Raw genomic sequence first — 23,485 nt, forward strand, 5'->3', positions numbered from 1 at the left:
CAGGGAAAACTGGCTTTTATAGCTACATGTTTAGTTGCTTAACAGAACCTCTGAAAGGCTTCCTGGAAGTCCACCACTTCCAGTTGCTTTTGCAGTTGCTTTCTTTCTAGTTGCTTTGCAGAGTTCAGTTCACATGCATAATGAGGTAGTTGGGAGCTTTTTGACTGCAAAGAACACTGCACATATTTGTGTAGGGGGCTAAAGCAGACCTCCATCCCCATTTTATTAATAATAACTTTTCCCAAAGGCTGAAATTTGCTAAGATCATCATCTTTGTGTGTTGAAGTTCAAAAATTATACATGTAGGTTGTGAACTTAAACTCTGATCAGTATGGTAGGCAAATCAGGTTTTACCTGTGTTGTGTGCCTGATATTTAAGATACGCTGTTATTCATGACATAATATGTAGTTCTGTAATTGTAGGAGTGTGGAAAAGGGAATAAACATTAGGCAAATAAATATAAATGCCTTCATTAACATCAGATTCATGAGTATGGGTCTCTCTCAGGTTGCTGTGTTATCTACTACTGTTATTCAATGTAGATTTGCAAATGAAATGTTGGTATTTCAGAAAGCACATTCATTGGTTCAACCATGCAAAATATGGAGAACGGTATTTTGAAATACTACTCAGCTTGTAAGATTGTGAAGTATCATTTTACTTGTGTAATCTGTAATCAGACACAATCTGCCTTTGTCTATGCAAAGGTATATCAAGTATCTATTCCACCCATTTTTTACGTTGGTTTATACAAAAATATAAAGTCAGTATCTAGTTAATTATAGCAAGTGTTAATGATCATAAATTGGCACAAGATCCAATCAATCTGAATTGCTGATGAGGCTGGAAATACAAGGCATATTATTTATGTGTGTGTGTATGCTGTTTCATGTTCGATGTTTGAAATTATTTAAATCCATGTATTTAAATTTCAGATATAGGAAAAAACTGCAAATTAAGTTTTCTACACAGAGTTTGAAAAGAAGCAGTAGCATAGACTAGCTAAAAGGGAAGGAGGGAATTTTCTTCTCCTGTGTTCAGAATTTAAGATGTACAGTATTCATCTCTGTTATATACATGAAGTGGTGAAAACAGACTGCATGCTGAAGGGCTGTTTCTGAGGAATAGATGATTCAAGTATATTAGCAAGATCAGAAATAATTGTCATGAAGGTATTAAGAAAGAAAGTTAAATATTTTAAGATTTTGTTTCTTTCTTAATCCTAGAGATTATTCAGTAAATTAAAAATAATACAATGAAAATAACTTCTACAAACTTAAGTTCTCTCATAGTTTTATATCAAAATAGTGAGTTTTGCCAGCTACATTGTGCATGCTGTGTCAGCCCGGTAATCATGTCCTGTACATATATGGCCCAGTTTTAAGAAAAATTAAATATTGTATATTTAAAGATTTTTATTGATTTTCAATTCATCTTAACCATGAATGTCGCTGATCTATGGAAAATCACCTGGTGTGACAGCTAAATTATTTTAGAATTCAGAATTTGTAGTATTACAAGAAAATAAACTTACTCTGTAGCTGTATGTTTTTGTTCTGTTTACTTTGATGTCAAGTTTCATTAGTGGTTTTTGGTATATAAACAAGGTCAGCTTGAGGTCAAGCGTAGCTAAGAACCTTGATTTGAGCAAGTAGAGCTAAAGTATTGGACCATGTGATTGTACTGTTATTACTTTGTTGTTGTTGTATTTATTTATTTATTTATTTATTTTGATGCAGTATTTAATTTGGTGTGTCTGACATCTGTACAGGACTGTATTTCTTATACTTTTCTTAGCAGAAAGTTTGAGCTATGTGTAAATTCCATTTATTTCAGAAGTGCTAAATTTAGGTAATTGTACAGAAGAGACTCTCTTAGTGAATTATCAGACATCCCATTTGTGATATCTGTAAAAGATACAGAAGAATAACTACATTTGAATAATTTTAATGTTTATGTTCTGTACTTGCAAAGCTATTCAGAGATATTCTCTTTAAACTTGGCTTCAAATTTTATCTGAAGTCATGAGGTTCCTTTCTTGTCCACTTGAAATCACCAGCATAAGTCATTTTGTTGTATCTCTTGACTTCTAACAGATTATGTTTTGGACATACTGTGTATACTATATCTGTTGGTCAAATTGGTTCCCAGTACCTGTTTTCTTATAGAATATACTGATGGTACACTAGAATAAATTACTTTTATATGTATACATATTCTAATTTTTATAGCATTTTAGTAACTACTGAAATCACTGCATTTTGAAGACACCTTGGTTGTGTTTTTTTGTGATAAACTTACTGAGACATTAAGCAGTTCACATACACTGTCTATGCATACAAAGTTGTGAGTGGATTATTTTGGTTCTGAGTGGGGAAAGTATCTACATATCCATGTTTTTCCTGTATATGTAACACATGATGCAGGGGTTTTGTGCATTTTTAAAATTTAGATTATCTTGGAGACTTGTTTCTCTCTGCCCCAAAGTTATTTTAATGAAACTATATGCTTAGCTGAGCATTCTAAGTTACTTTAACATCATTCTTGTCAATTTCTGTTTAATTGCCGGCAAGAACAGACAAACAGAACTTAAGTTCCCAGATGCTTATTGGCTTTGAAGATTCAGGATAGTTTTGGAGATTTGTAAAGGAAAACTTGGGAATAAAATTTTGAGCACCTGTGATGTGGATATTCTTTTCTGAAGTAACAGTGCAGGCATGCTGCCCTTGCTAGGGGAAGTGGAATTTGCAAAGCAGCGCTTTGACTAGCATACTTAAATATTGACTAGCACTTAGGAAAGGTTTTTCCTCTGCACCATCAGAACACCTTGTGTCTTAGCTGAAAGCAGTAAAAATTGGGAATTTTTTCTGGAGCCAAGAGAATTATAACCTAATTTAACTCAATACTAAAGCTAAAATAATGTTGATTTCTGTCCTTTTTGATAAAGTAATTAATAATTAATCCGTAATTAGTAATTATAATTAGTAATTAAGTAGTGATTGATTATTTAAAGCAGATGCATTTCAAACTTGCCAGTTTTCACAGAAAATTTAGAGCTTGTTTTGTTACATTTTGTGGTGAGATACCTTGCCACACAACTTCTGAATGACAGATCATAACTTCAGATAATTGTGATAATGTTGAATAAAAATCACTTGCATGCGTTGTTGCAATTTTAATATGTCAATGATGTAAAATTCGGTCTGATGTAAGAATGACTTGGTTTTTTTTGTTATTTATCAATAGCATAATTTTTGTTGTTGTTTTTAGAACTTTCCTGATGTAGATGATGAAGGATACAGCATTAAACCAGAAGCAACACAGGATATCCTTTTTACTATTATTGCGCCAAGTTATTTGATGCTACTATAATTCTTCGGAAAGAGGCAGTACTGACTAAAAAGTTAAGGAAGATGAATGACATTTATGTCTATGTTGCAACCTTGTATTCTTACACTCATAGTTTCTGTAAAATGAACCAAATTTTTTCTTGGATGTGTGTATGCAAATGTTAAAGATTAGATTAGGTTAGATTAGATTTGATTAGATCTCTTGGGAACTTTAAAAGGACAGTAAAAAAGCAAAAAAATTGCCAGATCCATTGCAGATCCAAAATTCCACGCAGATCTCTCTCCATGAAAAGCTCTCAGAGAGTTTATAAAATTTGCAAATTTTTTAAAGCAAATTGAATGGTTATCTGTTCTATACCTGCACCCTCACTTTTTTTTTGTAGCACTAGAGCAGTGTAGAAATAGAATTTCTGTTACTTAATGAAGTCATTACACTACATGCTGTTTCCAATTGGTGCTTTTAGCTTTTACTGTCTTTTAATAACTTCATATTGAAAGCTTTATTGCTTTCATATACGGAGCAGATTTTGTTCTGAGTCACCTTTATTGAGGCTGAAGATTTTTCTCTGCCATTCCCCTGTTGCTTTGGAGAAAAATTCTTGTCCACTTTTTTTCCTACCACCACAGAGGAAAGTTCTACTTAAGAGCTGGGAATAGTTACGATAGATCTAAGCAAGCTTAGTATATTGGCAAGATAGCTAATTTTTGGAAATGTATTCACTGAATTTTCTGGGTACTTCAGATAAAAGGTGAATTTGGGCTGTACCATTACCTTAAATTGCAAAAATTTTTAAGCAGTTAACAGCTCATTGCAGTGGCCAGGTTATCATCAAAACTTCTTTGTTTTCATCAGCCTTGCAGAATATTCCTCTTATATCCACATGGAAGAGTCCTGTAACAATAAAAGCAGTTGATGTAATCTTCTGTTTAAAAATTTGATATACAAGTGACAGACTTTTATACAGTTCTAAGAGGAGTATTGTTTCATGTTTTGCATGTATTTCTGAAAGTGAGAGATAAGTTAACAGCATTCAGGCTTATGATGATAAGTGAACAAAATTCATGCTTATTCGCTTATTCATTTGGACATCTTATTTTTTACTATCTCTTTTCAATGAAAAATATCCATGATTTGCAATCTCTCATAAGGTAGTACTTCAGCTGCTGAAAATCTTGACCAGCTTCAGGAATTTATCAGCTCACTTTCTCTTTTCCTCCCTTAGCCTCTAGAAATTTATTTTGTTACTGGGATCTCATGAGATAATTTGTTGGAGAACATTGTTTTATTATAATGACAGTCAATCGTAATAAGTCTGACTTAAATCTGTATTGGCCAAACATTTTACGAGAACTGTCTTATTTGTAGGAAATGAATCTTGAAGGTCAGTGATAATGTTCAAGACAAGAAATATGTTGATGAAATTAGAATTACTTTTCTTTGAAACCTTTTCTATAAATGCTTCATTTTGAAGGAAGAGAGGTGTAAAATGAAGATACTTGGCTTTTCCCTCACCATAACTTTAAGATCCTTTCAGCTGAAAGGAATTTGGAATGTCAGGTTGAAAACTTTGTTAGGGGATAGTTTGAAGGAATTTAATGCAAAAGTCTGTCATATTTTCAGGTGAAAATAACAGAAGTGACTTAGATAATATGTACACTTCTTCCAGGTGGTACAAAACTTTGTGTTTCTGTAGAGGGAAATTTTCAAATTTTTCTTGTCAAAACAAATGCAGGTTTTAAGACTTAGCTTGGGCCTTTCAGAGCTTTTCTTCAGTGCAGCTCCTGTGCATATAAAGTGCTGTTTATTTTCCTTATTTTGAGGTCTGAGATGTCATGTGATTTCTTTCTATCCAAAGATGACAGTACTTTAAGCAGCTGACATTGTTCAGTTTGCTGTGCAGCCTTCTATTTAACTGGCATCCTTACTAAAAAAATTTTTAGTGCCACACTGTAAGAGGAACAAGTAACAGTGGCTCCTGCTCTTTCCTTCACTGTTTATGTTAGGTACAGGTACCATGGGCATTTCACTGCTCATTAAAAAATCTAGGCTTTTCTTCATTTGATTTAAAAGACTTCTAGATTTTTCGTACATCCCTTAGAATCCCTGTTGGAGTCTTGCAAATTATAATTTTACATGTAGAAGTGTTGCTGCTTTAGAATCTTAAACTTACGCCTTCAAATATGCAGTTATTCATTTATATGACAGATACTGCCATTCTTCAGTTATTTAAATGACATCATGTTTTTTGAATAGAATCATCATTCTGAAGTTAAATGGAATAAACCCCTAAATTTTAACTCTGAATTGTGCATTTTGGACTGTGGATATATGTAAATGCACTAAGAGGTCACTTAATATGAGCATTTTGTGGATCAAAATTATAAAGTAGAGTAAGCAGATGACTTTGAGGTATTTCCACCTTAACTGAGACAAACATACCAAAGAGAACCATTTCTATTCATCCAGTGAGTCTGACTCTGAAGATGATGAACCTAGGAGGTTCCATGTGGAAATAAAACCTGTCCAGCCAAATAACAGCTCTCAATACACTATGCCTTCTTTGGATGAATTAAAAGTATCCATAGGGAACATCACTCTTTCTCCAGCAATATCTGTAAGTCTTTTGTGCTTGTATTTTTGATGTGTAGAAAAGTGGTAAAGAAACAGTAGTGTAAACATGTATTAGGATGTTCAGAATTTTTCTAGGTTCAGTAATTCTTTTTTCTTGTGCACTAGGTCATTTTTGGTACATTTCATTTTCCAATATATATAGATTGCACTTTTATATTGCAATATAACATTAAGTACTTTTCTCATATTTAAAGTCTCCTTTTAGACTTTAGAGTGCTCAGTTCTTGTGTTTGTGCTTGTGCCACCATGAGACATTCAATTACATCTTAGTGTTAGCTGAGCATGGCTTTTAATGTAATTTGAAAATTAGTTTTCAATAACATACAAGTCTTTTAAAACAGGTCATATAATGAGGATACATGTAACATTTGCAGTGCAGCTTTATTGATTTATCCTGCCAGTTCATGGAATAATCCTTTATACCACCAAATGATAAATAATATTAGGGTATGCTAGGACAGTACTCGGATCAGAGCGAGACTGATTCTGATTTTAAGGAAAATAGTGTACATAACATATTAAAATAATAATTTTTCTCTTTTTTCTCTCACCACATTTTGAAAGCAGAGGCACAGTCCTGTAAGTAGAGAATGGCTTTTTATTTGCATTTGTAATTAAAACTAAGTAAGTGTAGTGTGTTAGGGGACTTGTTGGGAAAACATGAGGAATGTTTTGTTTCATCTGTACCATGTGATAGATACACTGGCTGTTTAATTCTCTGTCCCAGACAGTAAAGAGATTTAAAAATGCTGCTCCCTTTGTCAGCTCTACAATATTTATTCCTGCATTTTCAAACTGGTATGGCAGATGTGCACTGGTTGCTCTGTCCAGGCTCATGTTCCATGGTCTTCTGCAAGCTCATGATGTTTTTACCTGGCACTGAAAACAAAATATCACATAGGAAGTTGAGTGGAAATAAGAACTCTGGAACTGTTAAGTGGTTTATTTCACAGTAGAAGAACTTATTCCTATTTTTTTTCCTGTTTCAGGCACAAATGAATCAAAATTCATCCAGTAAGTGTGAATCTTTTAGTCTGTTAGTTTTTTAACATAGAGTGAAAACAAAACTTTTTTTTAATTGTTGGAGACATAAACTTCTTAAATATCTGTATTTTAAATTGAACAAAATGCTTCTCTTGTTAGTTTTATATAACTGTTCCTTATCTATGTACATGGCTGTTCCCTGTTGTGGGGACCTGTCTGACAGTAATGAGGAGCACATCCCGATGCCAAAGGGGTTGCCCCGTAAGAAAAACTCCCGTGCAAGTTCCTGAAACCCTTCCACCAGTTCAAGTTTAGGATGATCCACAAACCAGCAAAGCACACCATGTTTATGATATAAAATACTGACATAGAGGATAGAGCATTATCTCTTATTACTGAGGGTTGGGGTTTTTGGGGTTTTTTTGGCCAATGGGAAACCAGACCAGATTTGCTGAAGAACAGTGTTGTAAACTGTATAATTCAAGGAGGAAGTTTCAAGCAAACAACACTTCCTTAGGCAGTGCAGTGGTCTATATAGTCTTCTCATAGTTAAGGAAACTTAAGTTATGAGAAATCATACATTTTCTTTTTTCCATTTTAATAGTAATTTGTTTGAACTGCCTACATGAATGTTAAATATCTTTTTATAATGAAAATGAAATTTTTATTTTATATTTCACACTTTTAGTTATAATATGGTATCTTTTTCTTAGGTGAAGAGTTAACAAAATCAAAACTTTCCGCTCCAACTACTGAGTAAGTTAAAATTTAAAATTCTATCAAATGCTGTTTTGCAGGAATTTGTTCTTATTTTTCTAAACTCAGAAACTCATTGGAAATGACAGCTGAGTCCTATCTTAAGTTGTACATCTATTGCATTATAAGCCTATGTGTATCAATGGGTATTTCCATTCATTTGTTTACCCCTTCTAATACATTTGATTTATTGTGATCAATCTAAATTGGTATTTATAATTACATAGCTACACAATGTTTTTAAATAAGACAGACTTAGCGTTCCATGGTACAGTGTTTAAGATTGCAAAACCCAAATTTACACTGATCTGCATACATTGCTTATGTGTATATATGCTGAAATGAATGAATTTGAAGATGTAAGTCTCAAATATTGCAGTTATTTAACTGACATTATGGAGTATGTTCACATACAAATTTTCACCAAAATTTTGGCTAAGACAGTCTCCTTATGTGTAAATCAGTTCTTTGACCTCCAGATTTTGACTAATTCTTTTCTTTTTAGATGCAAAGACTAATATAGACTAATTTGTCAAAAGTTTTTATCATATTATTGAGGGACTTTTTACAAGAATTATGTAGTGATAGGACTAGGAGGAGTAGCTTTAAACTGAGAGTAGTTTTATATTAAATATATGGAGGAAGTTCTTTACTGTGAGATCTGGTGATATGTGGAAACAGGCTGCCCAAAGAAGTTCTGGATGCCCTGTCTCTGGAAATGTTCAAGGCCAGTATGGAAGGGGCTTTAAACAACCTGCTCTAGTGGATGTCAGCATGGTTGGAACAGAATTGTTAAAGATCCCTTTGAAGCCAAAGTGTTCTGTAATTATTATAATTATTATATTATCAAACTACTACTGAAGTTTGTCATGTTTATAAATGCATAAATCTTTCATTTCCATTCCAATTTTAACTCTTAATATAGAAAGGGGAACAGTGACTTCCTGGCATGGGATCCACTCTTCAGCACTTCTCTTGAATCTTCCTCTTCAGCTTCTTTGGCATCCTCATCTTCCTCAGGTAAAATATTCATGGTAGAGATGGTGTTCACTATATTTCTGGATGTTGTGGTTTTTCAGTTATTGCAAAGGGGTGTGCTTTGATGCATAAATTATAGAATTTTATAAAGCAGTATTCTGTCTTACAAGTATTACATGACTGAGAAGGCAGCATATAAGGCTTTCAAACTAGAGAGCAAGAAGGAAGAGGGAGTGCTAGACACTTCCAAGAAAACTCTGTTTTGCTCCTGCCTTTTTTATTGCCTTCTCATACTTACTGAATAATTGCTCACCATCTAGCATGCAATCAATTTTTTTTCAGCTAGTAAGGCTGGGAGATTAAAAGGAGGTTGTTGCAGCAACTGTGAGACAAACAGCTTGCACAATGAATCAGGATGGATTTCTTCTTTCCAGGAAAGTCGGCTGGGCTATGTAGTACAAAGGCATTGCAGAGCTTTGCTCTGAGGAACTTGTTTCCTGTAGGAAGGCATGATTCTGTTAGGAGTTGTGAAGGCATAATCCAAGGGGAGATGGATAAAAATGACAGGACTGAGACATGAGTTAAGCTGAGATCCTGAAAGCAGGGATATTGCAAGGAAAATGATGGTGTGTGGCATATGGGAGGTGGAAGGAGAGAGCACATGTTGCTTGGGAATTTTGGGTTGCAGGATATTAGTGTTGGTAGGACAAGTTGGCAAGCTTTCTGAAACCTGGTCTTTGCAAAAAATAGTTCCATACTTCTTTTCAGTCTACCTACTGTGTATCTTTACTCCAACATCTTAATTTTTTCTTAATGTAGACACTTTCCTCCTCCCACACACCTGAGAAAGGAAGTGTGTTCGCTGATTTTTTTAACTAAGTACTTGTATTCCAAAAATAGTCTTCATTTCCTTGTTCATTATGGCTTTCTAGTGGTTTTCTTCTGTGCATAATCATGCAGATTGAAGAACAATAAGGAAGATTACATGTATCAGTAGGAGAATTCTGAAAAACTGGTGTTATTTTTTGGCTTAAGTAATGTTCTTTTAGCAGCAATCAGCACTGCTTTGTAACACTTCAGATATTAAGAACTTAGTCTTTCACAACAAATTGATGTTCCTTAAAGGTTACAGTTTTAATAAATCTGGCTTACAGAATTCATTATAACTCTCTCATCCTGACTTACATAATCAGTCAGTAGTATTGGCAAGTGAATCCACCATGTGTGTGGTGGATTCACATTTAAGAATAAATTCTAGAGAGAGATACATTACTGGAATACTCTGAAAAAATTGGTGCTTTCTTAAAATACTCTGTTTTGATAACTTTGGTCTTGTGTTGGAGTCTGCAGAGAAGGGCAGAAGATACTGAACTTGTTTTGCTGGTGGTTGTAGCTGTATTCAGGTGTTTATTGTTGTGCCTGGATGAGAAGTGAAAACAGGTTAGGAAGTCATCATACAGTTCCTCCTGGCAGCAGAATTGTGGAGAAAGTAGTCTCTCGCTGATGGGTAATGACAGAGATCCATAATATCCTCTGGAGCTCTATCTGGCAGGGAGTCATCTACTCTAGTCATACCCATTAGGCTTATACATAGAGCCCTGCAGTTCATTGAAATTGGTGCAATGGAGGGTCTTGTGGGCATAAATCAAGTTTAGATACATCTGTGCCTTGGCAAACTTTATCTGATAATTCTTTAAGGACTGTTGTTCTAGAAGTTAACTAAGATATTTACATTTGTGAAATAATCTGAAGAATTAAATAGAAAGTAAGTGTGCCAAAGTGTAACAAATTTCTAATACATTTGGGGTAAAAAAAAATTGGATCAATGTAAGTCATGTTGTTTAAATTGAGTTCTAATGCTTGCTAACTTGCAAGTAAGTTTTTAAAGTTTTTAAAAAATATTTATCAGATGGTATTTTCCTCAAAATCAATGTTTTATCTTCAGCTTGAAGGTTAGTAGTAAGCTGGTGGCTGGTGCTTTAAATTTTTGAAAATCTCAATCCCAAATTTAAATTACATACATTAGTTGTGTGGAATACAGTATATGTCTCTTATGGTTTAAACATTTGTTTAACTATTGTTTTATAACCATGTTAATCATTGAACTCTTAAACTACCTTGGTATTTGAGTAGACAGTGGTTTATGCAGCGCAGAAGTAATCTTTGGTCATCCATGAATAATCCCATTTTATTATAAGTTTAAGCTAACTTTGTTATCTTGAACAAACACAACAGACATTTTTTAGCTAGTTCTTGATATTTAAAAAATGCTTCTATTAGTTATCTTCCTTATTTTCATACATATGTATTTTTTAAATAGTTCCTAACATGTCCACATTGTTTTTAAATAGGATTTATAGTAGTATTTTAAAGCTTTTGAATGATAGTTAAAATACTGCTTGAAAGGAAAAGGTGTGTTAAAATTCTTAATGTTAGGTGGACTTACAGAATGTATTTTTTTAAGGCAAAAGGACCACTGTAGTAAGGACAACTGTACTTTTGATCTGAACTTTTAAATATGTTTCCTTTTTTTATTTCGGTTGTCACTTCTGTTGCTCCTAGCTCTGCCAATGTGCAAGATGTTGAGAATTGACTAACCTTGCATTTTCTGCTTCTATTGTCATCTATAGCAACAGGCAACAGCAAGTGCAGGGAATACTTGTGGAAAACTCCTTTTTTCAGCAATCAGAAGATTATAGGATGAGACAGGGGAAAAAAACTGAGGTGGATGAGGCCTCATCCATATTGTTACTCACAGATTGATACAGACAGAATAACTATCAGACTGAATCTTGTGGCTCCATTGTCTTAATTCATTCACCTGAAAGCCAAATCCGTTGGACCTTCCTATTACAAATAGTAGGACTAAGAGGATCAAAGTCTTTGGAAGGAGCAGGATAGGTTTGATTAAATAAGGAAGGAAATTAAAAACAGAAAGCTGTGGAGAGGAACCAAAGGTAGAGTAGGATGCAAGAAAGAAAAGACAAAGATGAGAAAAATTAAATCACAACAGGTAGGAAGTCAAAGGAATAAGGAAAGTTGTGAGAAATAGAGCCTAAAGTGGAGACATACACAATAATTTTTTTTAATGTACTAAAAAATGGAAAGGGACATGGTTGGCAGTATGAATGAAGTACATATGATATGTGACTGGCTTTTTTTCCTTCTTCTATTTGTGAGTTGTTACTTTAGTAGAGCAGTTATTTTTCATGCTGGCTAGTAGTCTTGTGCAGTGGATATTGAATACTTTTTTGAATATTGAAAATTTTATCTTTTCATTGTTGGTCCTAGTTTCAATTCTTCCCTTTTCCTTCAGCTACCCTAACAGAGCACAATAGGAGCTCCTCATCATCTACCACCGATTTGCCTGGGTGTAGAATATCTCAGTCTTTGCTTGGACACCAGACAGATTCTGGGTCTACAAGCCCATCCTCACCAGGCTTTACCATTAGCACTTTGTGCAAATCTGGTGTTACAGCAGCGCCATCAGGGAGTACCAGTACTTTATCCTGTTTTTCACAGTCTCAGAGTCAGTGGATTTCCTTTGCTGATGAACTTCTTACAATTAGACACACAAGCACAGACAAGAAGGAGCCCCAAAGATTGCATTTTAAAACTGAAAATGCCTGCCTTGCCTCTTCTGCTTTGCTTGGGAATTCTTCCAACAGCTGTGCTTCTGAGGATCAAAGTGACCTTTTCAATAACTCTATATGCCATGAACAATTATTCATTGAAGAAACTGGCACTGCTACTGAAATATCTTCTGCATCATCTTCAGCACTACTGGACTATAGTTTAGTGTCTTCTTGTGCTCATACAAATAAGGGTATGCGAAGCATGCATTCTGTACTGCTCTTTGCTAATAACTGACTCCAAAAAGCAAGCTTTGGATTCATTTTTTCTTTTTGTTATTATTGCTCAACTGATGCTAAAATTAACTCATCTTCTTACTTAGAATGTACTAAACTGCTTGTTAATACCAGTTGGGACAGTGAAGTAAATATTCAGCTTGAAATCAGAAGAAAATTCAAATTATTCATTTAAAGGCATTGCTTTTTCTTAACTATGCAGTGTTGCTTTTCTAGAAATGGGAATGTATTTTTGTGGGATGTCAGACGGTAACGAGATCTCAAAGATTAAGATTAATTGCATTTACAAAAACAATTCTTTTTACATACAAGCTTCCAAGAGTGGTTGGTATAAAATCACTTGAGAGCAATGAGAAAGCCCATGATGCTGTTTTTTAGATGCACTTTTCAGGGTATCACATGGCGCTATTTTAAAAGCACTTATGATTTGTGGTAACTCTTTACACATGGCACTTGTACAATAGGAACCTCTAGTAGAAACATCACTTCTAATATTCTACTCAAGTAAATAACTGTTTATGTTCAGTGTGATATTTCTAATATTTTCCTAACTTTGCTTTATTTCAGCAAGGCCCACCACTCCTCTTTCTGTGGGCACCATTGTACCCCCGCCAAGGCCTGCTTCAAGACCAAAGCTGTCTACCGGGAAACTTAGTGGGATTAATGAAATAGTATGTATTGATTATTATTTTTTATTTGCCATTTTGACTTGATTTCAGATACACCATTCATTTACTCTGTTACAGTGGAGTTACTTTATAGCCAGTGTTCAAGGAATCACATAAGCAGGTTTTCAACATTGCCAAATAGGTGTGGTAATAGTTTATGATAACTATCTTATTACAACAGATAATTATTAACACAAGTCCTAAGGTCCAAACCAAAATTTTTGCATCAGCTGAATGTTTTTAATTGGGCAAATCAGTAATTTGATAATGAAAAACAAAATACTACTGAAGTTATTAACAAACCTCCCTTGATTTAGGGATATCACCAAAGCTCTGGGAAATGAGTGGGGTTTTTTTCAATTGTATGTTGACAGAAGTAGCCCTCTTGTGACTTCTCCCTGCACTTGGTGCTGGTTTGTGGAGAAGGGAGGTGGTAGATCTCAGCAGCTGCCCGTAAGGATAGTGAGAGTTTGCACACTGTCTGCATGTACCTGCAATGTGGGTTCGCCTGCTGATAAGGAATGTGCTAAAGAATGCAAATAACCAAACAGCCTATCAGACTAGGCCATGCCTAATTTCCTCTGTAAATATTAGTATTCTGCAGGTTTCACTTGACTTCCTGACTTGGAAAAATGTTCCTGTGGTAAAATCCTCTCATTGTCTTTCAAAGTAGCAAGATATTTTCACCATATTCTTGGTACAAACAAAATTCTCATCTTATGCTTTGACAAAACTGAGAGAATATTTTAAAACTGTTTCGCTTTTCTGTAGGATCAGAACAGAGTTCATTTTGAAATTCTTTTCTCTTTCCAATGCAGAATTGTAGTAATTGCTCTTAGCTCAAGAAATCTGTTCTTCATGTAATTTATCTGTTCTACTATAAAGTATGATCCTGAACAAAGCTACATTCATTTTATACTGTTGCTTTTGAAATTTACTACTATCTGGATACAAGTAGTAGGTTGTCAGTTGTCTTCATTATATGTTAATTCCTTTTACAATTCTCATAGTCTCTATCAAAGCCAAGAAGTGCAATAAAATGGGGGAAAAAAAGTTACGGTGACATCCTGCCCTTAGGGGAAAGGAAATACCCAAGATTCACAAATGCTAGGGATCAAAAGGAATGACTAAAGTCAGAGGGTCCACAAAACTCACAAAGTTTTATTATTAAATGATGCACTTGACATGGAAATTGGTATGTTAGTCCCTGACCTACTATATATGTGCATTACAGTGGGTTCTGGATAAAGAGGTAGAATAAAAAAGGAAGAGAAAAAGGAACATATGAAATAAACAGGAAGAGAAAGGGAGAAAGAGAGATCACCAATCCTGGTTCCAGTGTCAGTTCAGCTGATGGAGTATCCTGGAAGTATCACCTAAGCTTGTTGGGAGTACCAGTTTTTCCTACCCTGGAGCTAAGTTTCTTGCTTTCTATGCAATTTAGTCATCATGCACAGTTCATTGTTTCAGACCTTTCTGAAATTCAGTCAGAGGGCTTTGGGGGTCCTGGGTGGCCTTGTCCCCCCCCAGTCCATACCCATTTCTCTGCCTCATTCCTGCACTTGTGCTTATCTGCAGGAGCTAGAGCAAGACGTCACAGAAAAATGCTGCCTACCGCTGCATAGTGCCTTCTCCATCCACATCTTGTTCTTTTTCACTTTGTTTTTACCAACAATCCTTGGTTATTATCAGCAGACGTCTTCAGTTGGTGCCAACAGTCCTTGCTTATTAACAATCATCTGTGGTTATTACCAGCCAGCCTTGTACCAACAATCCTTGGTTATTACCAACAGTCCTTGATCAGTATCAACAGCCCTTGGTCATTATCAACAGTTTGTCTGTTATTACCAAACAACCAAGTGTTGGTTCCATAGTCACGCAGCTATCAGGGTTTCAGACATACACATTAGCCCCTTATCATTCGTGATTCTACAGTTATCCTGTAAAATGATGCTTCAGGGGTTTCAGTCCCTTTCAGATATGTTAACCCCAGTATGATCACTAGTTAAATAACTTAACAGTTAAGTGTATCCTAAAACCATCTAGAGATTTAAAATGGAAGAGACTTTTAAGTTCTCTAGGCCAGCCTGCTCAAAAAAGTGCTGACTTCAAAATTGTATCAGGTTGCTCAGGACCATGCTGAGTTTTGAAAATTTCCAGGATGGGAGATTTTACAATCTGTCAATCTGGCAGCCTGTCTCAGGATTTTACCAAAAGGTTGCAAGAAGGACTTTTTACCAAAGTCTGGCTGGCATTTCTTCGCTGTAGCTCTTGCATCTCTTAGAAGAGCCTGACTCTGACTTCTTTGTGTGCCCCTTTTTACCTAGTAGGAGCCTGCTAATACATCTCTTCTTAGGCTTCTGTTCTCTGGGCTGGAAAACCCCTGGTCCTACAGCCTGTTCCTCTCTTGGTCCTGTACTCCAATCCCAACTATGTAAACTACCCTCTGCCGCTCTCACTTCCAATTTATTAGTAGCTCTGCTTTAGCTCTCCAAATCTATGTTTGCCACACACACAGCCCTGTAGTCTTGGTTTCTGATACTGTGTTCTGTTATTATTATTGACAGCCTGTTGCATAATCCAATATATTAGACTTGACTGCTCTGTCAAAAAAAGCCTATAATCTATGAAATAATGGTATTTACTCCAATGGAAAATGCAGGTTCTCTGTTTTACATGAAAAACTAGTGTAGATAAAACATTAAAGAACTATGTCGAGAAACATTATGAAATTGATTGGAGCATGAAATAAGACCTTTTCTGTTTACAATATTTTGTTCATGTCTTTAAAACCACTTTGTGTTATATTCTTGTGATATCGTCTGTTCAGCCTAGACCATTCAGCCCTCCATTGACTGCTAACTCAAGTCCACCTCCAGCAGCTCCTTTGGCACGTGCAGAGAGCATTTCTTCTATATCCTCTTCTGCTTCCCTCAGTGCAGCAAACACACCTACAGTTGGTAAGTTTAATTAACCATTTTATCTTACTGGAGAAATAGGATAACTCAGCCACTAGGCTGCACCTGCTGCAAGAAACATTTATTGGAGTTAGTTCTTTCATATGCAAGTCCAGGTACTTAAGCATTCTTCGCAATGTCTGCTTCTAAATGACACTGAGACACAGGAAAGTAGATTAAATGAGATTAGACCATAGACCCAGTTATGGCATGTTCTTTAGGGAAATATTCACAATTAACATTCCATGAATTCTTATTTGGTATGCCATGCATCTTATTTGGTATGCTATTTTTGTATAGCCATCAACTACAACACGTTATCGTATATTTGTTCAGAAGATGTTATTGTATAGGTGCACAAATACTTAGGGATACTGAAAAATTCCAATGAATACAAATGTTCACAGAACTGAGTTCTTTTATGTTCTAATGCTTATTTTTCTGCAAGTTAGTTAAGAATATAAGCTAAGCAGTAAAAGCAAAACAATTAAACAAAGATCAAGAGGGAAAGGAAAGTCTTCATGTGTTGTCACTAATTTAGAAGGTTTTCTCTTGTTTTTAAAGCAAGGTGCTTCAGTTTGATATTTGATTATCATAAATCAAAAGGAGACATTGGGGCTTTTTTAGTTAGTTGGGGGTTTTTGTTAGTTTGGGAAGGGCAGGGCTTAAGGCATTTTAACTTATTTATTTAGCAGTATTGAACTATTTAACTTCTGAACACAGTTACACCTTTAGACACAAGTTAAATCAAGTTGTCAGGTTATCATTTAGTTATCTGCAAATGTTACTGATGCCAAGGATTCCTCACTCAGGCTCAGCAGCTCTGAAGAGCATCTGTGCAGCACCTAGTGGGAGTTCTGCAGTGGAGTCATTTCCACCCTGTGCAGAAGCGAGGCTACTAAGTTCTGCCCAACCTTAGCTCTTACAGTTCAGTATCCACCAGTTTCACAAATGCTGAGAAGCATCGCAGAAACACAACTAATATTTTGGTTGCCAGAGTCTATCCAGGCTCACGTCCTCAGATCTGAGCTCTGGTGTCAAGGAACCAAAAATTGGTGGCAAGAGCATCAATATCCCCCAGCTCTGGGGAGATATGTATGTGTGTGGTTGGAAACAGTGGCAGAGTGAAATCATGAGGTGAGGCAGGAGGTAAGGAGGTATGTGCTGACAGTGAAGCTTGATCTGGTTATTATTCTGGCCTAGGAAAGTAGGTAAGGCCAGTTCCATCTGCAGTGACTGTATGAATTAAATAGTCCTGGGAAAATGGGAAGAGCAGTACAAAAAGCTGAAGTACTTTGGGACATGAGACTATAGCTTGCAATACATTCTGTATTCTTTTAACTTTTGCGCAATCCAGTGTTCCCCTTACCCCATTTGTTCTGAATAATGGAGAATTGACTCTGATTATCTTCTTGCAAGTTGAACTTTAAGGCATGTGTAATTTAGTGCTTCTTTTATGCTTTTGCTTAAATTTAATTTGCAAAATATTTTTAATATTAATTTTTAGCATCTATTTTTGCTTGAATTTTTTTTTTCTTGCAATGTTTTGTTTCATTTAACTGTAATAGACAATGGTCTTTTGATTCGAAATCTTCCTGCAATTGAAAAGCTTTGTGAGACACTGCCAGGTATTGTACTCAAAGCACATTTATGTCTTAACTAATCTTCCTAATATACTACATCTAATAAAATTCTATTTCTTTTTGAAACAAGTTTCTCCAGATATTTTTGGTATCTGGCACATACAAGTTGCTTGACATCTCAAGTACGTAACAAGTTGTATGTTGCTGAAATGACCAAAACGTGATGTAAACACTTTTATATAATGCTGTCCTCTGTCTATCCAATTTCCTGTTCCATAAACAAGGTGAAACTTGGCCCTGGTTCTTCAGTTTGTCATTACTACTTTTTTTCAAGTAAAGTGAATATATTTTTACTTTGACAATCCTAATTCTCCTAACACGTTAGGAGAATGCTTCTATATTTACATATAAAATGGATCTTAGAAGACAGACATAATAAAGACTGTACTTTTTCAAATAAATTTTATTTTCATGACAGCTCTTTTGCCAGTATTAAAACTGTCTGGATCTTTGTTCCTAAACTGAACTAAAACCATTTTATCATCTTTATTCAGCTGTCCTTTTTATGACCAATGATGGAGTCTTTTGTTCTGCAGTTTTGGTCTGCACTTTGAAGGTGTCAGTGCAACCATTTGCATGGTTATGTTACTAGTTCTTGGGTCAGCACAGCTCAGGAGCTAGTAGTGGTGATCAGGCTGAGACTGGTAGCAGGGCATTTAAGCCAGGTTTGTCATCAATACCAAAGGTGATAGACCTGGAGCCTTGATCTGGGCTGCAGTCTGAGATGAAGTTAGGATACCTTCATGCATCTCTGTCACTTCCCTTCTGTCCGAGACCTCACAACATGTGTAGAAAACCCTGAAGCTGAATGTTGCTGCATTGAATTGTACTCTCAGCAGCAAGGCAACAAAACTGTTGACTTTCAAAACTGCTGACCTTCAGCATCAGAACAAGCAGTTATGTTTGTATCATATGATAAAATGACAGAATCACGAAGGATGGGAAAAGACTGCCAAGATCATCAAGTCCAGTCATTGAACGATCACCACCTTGTCAATTAAACAAAAGCACTAAGCGCTCCAGTCATTTCTTGAACACCTCCAGGGATCATGACTCCACCACCTGCCTGGTAGCCTATGCTAAGTGAATAAATTCTTGCTGTTGTCCAGCCTGGATCTCCCCTGGCACAGCTTGAGGCCATTTTGACTTCTCCTGTTGCTGATTGCGTGGGAGAAGAGGCTGTCCCCTACCTTGCTACACCCTCTTTCAGGCAGTTGTAGAGAGTGGTAAGGCCTCCCCTTATCACTCCTTTTGTCCAGGCAAAATGTACTGAGCTCCTTTAGCTATTTCTCATATGACTTACTCTCCAGACACTTGCCTTGCTCCATTCCCCTTCTCTGGATGTGCTCCAGCACCAAAATGTCTTCCTTGAATTGAGGGGCCCAAAACTGGACACAGTACTCAAGGTGTGGCCTCACCAGTGCTGAGTACAGAGGAGCAATCCCTGTCCTGCTCCTGCTGGCCACACCATTGCTGGCACAGGCCAGGATGCCATTGGCCTTCTTGGCCACCTGGGCACTGCTGGCTCCTGTTCAGCTGCTGTCACCAGCACCCCCAGGGCCTTTTCCTGTGGCAGCTTTGCAGCCACTCTGCCCCAGCCTGTGGCACTGCCTGGGCTTGCTGTGACCCAAGGGCAGGACCCAGCACTGGGCCTTGTTGAACGAATAGTAATTTATTTATTTTTCAGTTTATTGGTTTCTAAGAGAATGCATAGATTTTTGAGTCAAAAAGTGGGAGCAGAGTAAAGAAGGGAGAAGTGATCTCATTTGTTGTTCCCCAAATAGGTCTCAGAGAAATATATATACATACATATTTGCTTTGATGTTCCCTGAAAAAAAGTTAAAAGCATGTTATTTTTTCTAATACATTTTACTTTTCAGTCAAGCAAACAGTGTTTGTCTTTTACCAATATGAATATAAAGAATATGTTTGCATTACTCTGCATAATTTTTGAAATATTGCTATAAAAATGTACATAAGGCCATTCCATTAAGATAAAGATTTTAAAATAATTGATACACCTGTATACAAGGTAATCCCTCTGCTCCACAATTGTTTGTTGTTCCTTAGTGAATTGGCAGAAAAAGACATCAAAACAGCTCAGCAACTCTAGTGACACATTCATTGAAGGTACATTTTTGTTTTACTGAAGAATAATTCTGGAGTTCAATATTTCACCAAACAGAATTTCAAGTAATTGACAATTCATAATTTTATTGTATATTTGCCTCTTGAAATAATGGTTTCCTGAGACTATTGAGAATCACAGCTTTTTATTGGTAGTTTTCAGGGACAGAAAAAACTTCAGAATCTTGATCCATGTATTGTCTGAAAGAATAAAGAAAAACAACCTACTGAAAAAAAAATAAATCAGTGGTTTTTAGACAGAATCATACTAATTAGTTCGTTTAAGAATTTTTGATTTTCAACACTTTTGACTAGATTTTTTGGATCTAAGGAGGCCTAAGTGTTGCACAAATGTTTTTATGGCACTGAGAAGCACTCTGAACATTTTACTACCTTATGTGAGAAATTGTAATGGAGAGAGAGGTATGAGGTAGCAGAATTAGACTAGCTCCTGTCTTTGACTGTCTTCTGTCACTACTTCATTCACTTATCTCTTAATTTAAGGTCTAATATGAGATATTAGGTGCTCTGTGAAGAGCAAGGCCCCAACTTTCTTTTTACTTCTGAAAGAGCTTAGAAAGGACAGCCACTTAGAGTAAATAGGTTTAATTTGCCATGGGCAATATTATACAGAAGCATTTTGTCTCTCCTTTGTGGTATGAAAGAGAAATTTTTCAATTTGATTATGAAAAGATAAAGACTGTGCCTCCTTTGTGATAGGTAATACTATGTGATACAGACCATTTTTTCATGGTACAAAAAATATAAGATGCTATCTACTACAGTACTGCACTAAGAAAAAAGAAGAAACTTCCAGTATTGTCTTTCATATTCCATACAAACGTGATGATTTGTGAAAAATGAAATCCCATGACAACCTGTTTCATCAACTGTATATGCGCATTTCAAAAAGCCTTCAAATGAGGTTTTGGTTGATATAGCTCTATATTGGAATTGTGTTGTGTTGGCACAAGCAACAAGTGAAGACTTCTCCAACAATTTCTGCTTGGGAATTGCAGTGTTTGTTGGCTGAAAATGTTAAAAGAATGTTAAACTGTTCACTTATATGGGGTAATATTGATGAATTTGCATATAAGTTCATTTTTACTGTAAGAGAATTCTTTGTATTTCTGTTACCATTTTATCATGCATTTTTCCATATAAAAAAGCATACAGTAGGGATCTTTATTTTAAAGCATTCTGTTCAGTTTGCTTTGGGTCTGTTGACTTCACCCCCACCGATAGCCGTTTTAATGCAGTGTTCATCTATCTCCTTTCTGTCTATTTACATAATGTCATACCAATAGTCATACCTATGTTCTTATGCTGCTGAGCAGCATTTTGGTGGTACTATTGTATTGTACTATGTTTATCTATTTCTACACACTTTACAAGTAATACCTCTGTTGAGACTGTGATGTTGGTGTAAACTCTTGTGAAAATTACAGATGTAGTCAACCATTCTGAAATCTACTAAGCTTTTTGAAAATTAAATTTATACACTGTATGTATTCTAGGTGTTTCACGTGGTCCCAGCCCCGTCAGCCTTGGAAACCAGGACACCTTGCCTGTTGCAGTAGCTCTTACTGAATCTGTTAACGCCTACTTTAAAGGAGCAGATCCCACAAAGTTAGTTAAATAGTGAATTGTGTTGAATGTATTGAGTTACAATGAGAAAAGACAATGGGTCTACTTTTCATACTGGGGGAGGGGAATGAGAAGGGGAATTAAAAGGGTTTTTTTTTCTCTGGGTATGAATGGGGCTTATTGCTCTGTAATGGCCTGCATCCTGCCAGGAGTTCATATATACCTGCTTTACACAAATGTGTTCAGTGACAGCACAGAAAATGACAAGGGTTTTTATCATTGTCAGGTAGGTATTACATGTAATTTTGTGCAGCTGAAAGCACTTCCTTCCCTGTGACATCCATTGCTATGCTACTTAGGCCTTGCCTAGGCAGAGCCGTATTGCCATGTTTTCAAAGCTTGAAAAATATCCAAGACTACTGTATGCTTAAGCAGTTAAATTTTTTTATTTCTTATTTCATCTTACTTCCAAGCTGAAAGTGGCAGTACTAGTCACATTGGCCTCATTTGAGATTGATTTTCTGTTTTAAATTCAGTTCATAAGATCATGAAATTACAGTGGTTGCTTTAAAATTAGGCAGTTAATGAGTTGCAATGAAGCTGATCTTTTATTCTTTTCTAGATGTATTGTGAAGATTACTGGTGATATGACAATATCATTCCCAAGTGGGATTATTAAAGTATTCACCAGCAACCCATCTCCTGCTGTGCTCTGCTTCAGGGTGAAAAACACGAGCAAACTAGAGCAGATTCTTCCAAATGCACAACTTGTATACAGGTTTTGGTTTTTTTTAACATAATTGTAAGCTACATAATTTGTAGAATTGTTGTGTATGTAAATCGGAATTCTTTGCAGTCTGGTTGATTGAATTACATGTAATTTAATTTTCTGAATTAATCTTGTTCAGCTTAGTTCTCTCTCTCTCCACTGCCACTATTAAAAATCTCAGTGACTACTGGACTTAAAATTTGTGCTGAGTATAACAGGAGCCATAAAAAATAGTTTGTAAATGTGTCTGTGTTTTCATATGCATTTAATAAATAATTTCTTTACACAGTAGTAATAATGGTAAAACTTAATTATGAAATAGTAGGCTTAAATGGAAAACAAATAGTAGGAGATTCATGTAATCTCATTTGCCATCTACTAGTGTATTTTAAAGCTGAATCATTACATTAATCAGATTCTTAACTGTCTCTCAGATGTGTAGCATCATGCTTGGAAGAATTTGTAGAAAAAAAGGTTGCTGATCAAGTAGGATAATTGTTGAAATTGCACTTGGAGATATTGATTCCTAAAAAATAGAAAAGCTGGAATTTTTTTAGCAGAAAACCACTTAAATTGAGTAGTTTCTGTTTCATTTATTGGAGAAATTACTTCAACACTAAGCTAAATGTTTTTTAATGCTGTACTTTTTTAATTACTAAAATAATAAATCAAACCATATGCACGTATTCTTTTGTATTTAATTTCCTTTTGTTAGTTCATACAAAATTAAATTTAATCACTGTTTGACATGACAGTTTATAACTGAAATGTTAGCAGAGATGTATCTGACAAAGTGAATTATACTGAAAAAGCATATTTTGCCAAAAAAGGTTAAAATGTCTGGTATTCTTGAATGACTGGTGTAATATTTCACCCCTAATTAGTGATCTTTCTTTGCAGTGATCAGTCACAAAGTGACTCCAGTACTAAAGACTTTTGGATGAACATGCAAGCTATAACTGTCTACCTCAAGAAATTATCAGAGCAGAATCCATCTGCATCCTATTACAATGTGGATGTTCTAAAGTATCAGGTAAACACTTTTATCCTTTTGAAAATTTTAATATATATATTTTTATATATACATATATAGTATATATAGTATATATATACTCATATATATATACTCAGAAATTTAAAGAATTATTATTTGTCAGCATAGAG

The 23,485-nt window shown here is 35.5% G+C and overlaps 1 protein-coding gene across 4 annotated transcripts in view; it reads left to right on the plus strand.

The window, feature by feature from the left end:
• Positions 1-23,485, plus strand: part of FCHO2 (FCH and mu domain containing endocytic adaptor 2) — an 81,149-nt gene that overhangs the window by 47,299 nt on the left and 10,365 nt on the right. Inside the window, exons 12-23 of one of the 4 annotated variants that reach the window (XM_071425184.1) lie at positions 3,272-3,326; positions 5,788-5,966; positions 6,548-6,562; positions 6,973-6,997; positions 7,681-7,723; positions 8,649-8,743; positions 12,018-12,527; positions 13,138-13,241; positions 16,069-16,198; positions 21,483-21,594; positions 22,175-22,330; positions 23,222-23,354. In XM_071425184.1, the coding sequence (XP_071281285.1) occupies positions 3,272-3,326; positions 5,788-5,966; positions 6,548-6,562; positions 6,973-6,997; positions 7,681-7,723; positions 8,649-8,743; positions 12,018-12,527; positions 13,138-13,241; positions 16,069-16,198; positions 21,483-21,594; positions 22,175-22,330; positions 23,222-23,354 (1,557 nt within the window). The remainder of the gene's footprint in view (positions 1-3,271; positions 3,327-5,787; positions 5,967-6,547; positions 6,563-6,972; positions 6,998-7,680; positions 7,724-8,648; positions 8,744-12,017; positions 12,528-13,137; positions 13,242-16,068; positions 16,199-21,482; positions 21,595-22,174; positions 22,331-23,221; positions 23,355-23,485) is intronic. The other 3 variants (XM_071425185.1, XM_071425186.1, XM_071425187.1) reach the window with 3 other exon arrangements.

This window comes from Agelaius tricolor, unplaced genomic scaffold (assembly GCF_023055355.1).
Source record: "Agelaius tricolor isolate 1412-34295 unplaced genomic scaffold, bAgeTri1.0.p SCAF_4, whole genome shotgun sequence".
Taxonomy (NCBI): domain Eukaryota; kingdom Metazoa; phylum Chordata; class Aves; order Passeriformes; family Icteridae; genus Agelaius; species Agelaius tricolor.